Source organism: Austrofundulus limnaeus, unplaced genomic scaffold (genome assembly GCF_001266775.1).
Source record: "Austrofundulus limnaeus strain Quisiro unplaced genomic scaffold, Austrofundulus_limnaeus-1.0 Scaffold21, whole genome shotgun sequence".
NCBI lineage: Eukaryota > Metazoa > Chordata > Actinopteri > Cyprinodontiformes > Rivulidae > Austrofundulus > Austrofundulus limnaeus.
Window position 1 is genome coordinate 2,710,506 of NW_013952423.1, and position 3,995 is coordinate 2,714,500.

At 41.0% G+C, this 3,995-nt stretch overlaps 1 protein-coding gene across 1 annotated transcript in view; it reads left to right on the plus strand.

Moving 5' to 3' along the window:
* Positions 1–3,147, plus strand: part of st6gal1 (ST6 beta-galactosamide alpha-2,6-sialyltranferase 1) — a 19,691-nt gene extending 16,544 nt beyond the window's left edge. The window contains exons 6-9 of the mRNA XM_014004057.1: positions 415–517; positions 843–944; positions 1,114–1,288; positions 2,418–3,147. Coding sequence (XP_013859511.1) covers positions 415–517; positions 843–944; positions 1,114–1,288; positions 2,418–2,683 — 646 coding nt within the window. The 3' untranslated portion in view covers positions 2,684–3,147. The remainder of the gene's footprint in view (positions 1–414; positions 518–842; positions 945–1,113; positions 1,289–2,417) is intronic.
* The last annotated feature ends 848 nt before the right edge of the window (positions 3,148–3,995 follow it).

A 3,995-nucleotide genomic window follows, 5' to 3' on the forward strand; every position in this document is an offset into this window, starting at 1 on the left:
CATTTACCCAGAATGTTTTGCATGTAAGTAAAATGGCTCCATCCATGTTAAAATATATTTTTTAAAATTATAACAACTAAACAGCCTACAGTATTTTTACAGTCTTTATTTTACAGATAAAACATGTTTATTAAATAAAATCTAATGTTACAACTAATCATGGATCCCTTTAACACAATGCAAGACTTCTTATTTATTCACTGTCTTTAAATGATTATAAAACTATTTTGGGTTAAAGTTCTGAACATGACGGTGTCATCAGCATWGAGACAAATGGAATAATCAGCAAAACATTTTATGAGCACATTTTTGCAACAACAGGAGTCCAAGAAAGATGTTATCAAYAACCCACAGCTCTGAAATCAACAGCAGATGTTTTTATCAGGAAACTGAAAAATTCCTCCTTTGAAAACCAACAGACTCCCATGATGCAGTGGTGCGGTTCAACGGYGCTCCAACCATCGGCTTCGAGAAAGATGTGGGCTCTAAAACCACCATCCGCCTCATCAACTCACAGGTAAACACACAAACACCGACAGGTATGCTGTAGCAGTGTTCAGAGGCTGCCTGGACAGGAAGCGTCTGCGCTAAACTGCTTTTCAGAGTAAAAGTCTGCTTTCATTTCCATTTGCGTAAGAAGCAGGAGAGCACAGTGGGGCAGTGGTTAGTACTGTTAGCAGCAAGAAAGTCACCAGTTCACCTCCCAGTCTTTCTGTGTAGACTTTGCATGTTCTCCCTATGCACATGTGGGTTTTCTCTATAAGTTTGGCATTTCATAAGACACACAGTTTGTACTATATGCAAATTTATTATAAATAAATGAAACTTTTCTTGTTTTTCAGGTGATGGCGACGGATGAACATCGCTTCTTGTCCAGTTCTTTGTACAGCTCGGGTGTTCTGGTGGCATGGGACCCCGCCCCCTTTTCTTCTGACCTGACTCAGGTAAGATTTACATGATCAAGGCACCCACAGCAAAACAAGTTAGGTGCAGTTTTCATCTCTTTATTTGTTAGTTAAAAAACAATATAGGTCTGCAGATAGGGTAGTGACGTGAAATACAGTGAAAACCAGGTTGTGGTTTCTGCAAACGCATGGTGCATCTTTCCTGCAGTGGTACAACCGAACAGATTACCCCATCTTCGCCCAGTACCAGAGATACAGGAGGCTTCACCCGCAGCAGCCTTTCTACATCCTGCATCCTCGCTTTGAGTGGCAGCTCTGGCAGCGAATACAAGACAACATGGCTGAGCCCATTCAGAAGAACCCGCCCTCTTCTGGCTTCCTGGGTATGAGAAACACAAGATGTCCCACCAGTTCCTGCTCATACACTCTCCTCAAAGTGTCTGAAATGAAAGTAGGCTTGACTTCATAGGTTCTTAGCTTCAAAAAAACATTTAGTGTGCAAAACATGACTCATTTAAAGAACTCTTTGAGACTGAAAACACTGAGACAGTTAAAGCCAGTTAAAGCCTCTTATACATCATCATTACTTCTCATGAACCAAACATATTTAGATAATAATCAAACTAATGTGTTTGTTGTATCATTTTAGGAGTGTGCATCAGTTTCTCAGCTGTAGCAGAATTGATGTTTATCCATGACGTAACAGGTTATGTAAGAAGTATTGAATCATGAGTTACGTGTGATTCCCACCTCCTGGGCATAACTCCTAATTCACACTAGATGTGCTTCTGCTCTGGTCTGACTTCTGCAGCAAATACACAACTATTTTAATCAATGAGTATTAACAGCGGCTCCGCTTGGTGATCCGCCAAAATTAGATTTGATCCTATTTTTGCCGGACATCAGAGTCGATCTACAAAGATCACCAGGAAAAGGAACGAGCACAACATTTGTATTTTCAAATGAACTCACCAAAAGCAGACTAATTTTGTGTAAATTATATAATAATTATATTAATAAATATGTGGATATTTCTACACAAATGCTGTCAGAATGTATGGTTCTGTTTGGGAAACAGATGGAAACGTAGCAGCATATGAACACACATGATACATGTGGATTTTATTTTGAAATTAGAAGTTTCAAAAAGACGACAGTGATGGAGTTTCAGCTGTTTGGAGTCCGTCTCCCACAAAATTAATTATTTTGCTCTGACTTCCACATTTATCACTGGATTTATTGCGTGATCTCGCATTTCCTGCACACGCTTCTCGGACCTCCTCTGTGCTTCAAACCGGACCGGACCAGAGCGGAACCGCATCTAGTGTAAATTAGGGGTAAAGCATTGGTAGGTCAACCTTAAAATTTGGTTTGCAAGAGAGGAAAATGGTGCAAAAACATCCTCTTTGTGTTGCTCAGGAGATACAAACTGTTTAAAACACAATATTTATCATTAAACCTGTGAGCTGAATCCTTCCTGTCAGTAAGGATCGAGCCTGTTTTCCTGTGCAGGAACGGTCCTCATGATGTCTCTGTGTGAGGTGGTGCACGTCTACGAGTTCCTGCCRTCCCGCAGGAAGACGGAGCTGTGCCACTACTACCAGCGTTTCTTTGACGCCGCCTGCACGCTCGGCGCCTACCACCCCTTACTGTACGAGAAGAACCTGGTGAAACGCATGAACCTGGGCTCGGACCGGGACATCTACATGGAYGGCCGCGTCACGCTTCCTGGGTTCAGAGYGATGAACTGCACCTCTGATGGAGTRCCTGAACACTGACTGACACGCAACACAACACAATGCAACAATAATCCCTGCATGAAGACCGAAGACAGATGCATGAAATCCTCTCAGTCACTGCCGAATCCAAACATTCATCACAGAACACACTGGAGTTCAATCTGCTGCCAAGTGAGCCAGCTACTTTCAAAACCTGCTGTAAATAGCATTAGATACTATACAAGTACACTTTTAAATATACTAGAAAAGTATAAAAGTSCTCCATTTCAAGGCCATGGTTTTATTTAGAAAAAATGCTAAACCTTAACATTTCTGCCAAACATCTAAAGCACAAAGGCTTTACAGAAGAATCTCAAGTTAGTGTTGACAATGCAGACATTTTCAAAAAAACATCTGCTAGATTTGTCAATTTTGGGTTTGATTTTCAATCTTCGAGACTTACCGTATTTATTCAAGTATAATATGTAAAATTGAATCTATAAAATCATCCATAAAGTTGGGGGATAGTACTATATTCAGATAAATATTTTTACTTATGTATTTTAACTGAAATATTGGCTTCATTCACAAAATGCATGACTCCTTAAATGAGACCACGTCGTAAAAAGCAGTTGAAACGAGCTCACCTCTGACACTCCTCCGTGCTTCAGAGCGAGATAATAACAGATCCAGGCAGGAGACATGATGTGGAAAAAAAGGGGAAAAAGCAGTCCTGCACCGTAGTAATGATAACAAACTAATACCATACCATACCATACCAACTTTATTTATAAAGCACTTTAAAACAACCACAGCTGATACAAAGTGCTGTACATAAAAACAACAACATAATAAAAAGTGATTAAAAACGGTTTAAAAACAAAAACATACAATTTAAAAAACTAGATCCCGCTGGTGTTGAAAGCCAAGTAAAAGAGATGGGTTTTAAGACAAGCTTTAAAAGTGGACAGTGAAGGGGCCTCTCTGACCTGCAAAGGCAGGTCATTCCATAATTTAGGGTCGATGACAGAGAAAGCCATGTCCCCTCTGAGCTTCCTTTTTGTTCTCGGTACCTCCAAGAGCAGCTGATCTGCTGACCTGAGAGACCGATAAGGTACGTAGGGATGAAGAAGCTCAGAGAGGTAAGCCGGGGCAAGATTATGCAGTGATTTAAAAACAAACATAAGAATTTTAAAATGAATCCTAAAATATACAGGCAGCCAGTGAAGTGAGGCCAGGACAGGGGTCCCATGTTCCCTCTTCCGGGTTCCTGTCATGATACGGTCGAATGCCTTCTCCAAGTCCACAAAACACGTAGACCGGTTGGGCGAACTCCCATGCACACTCCAGGACCCTGCTGAGGGTGTAGAGC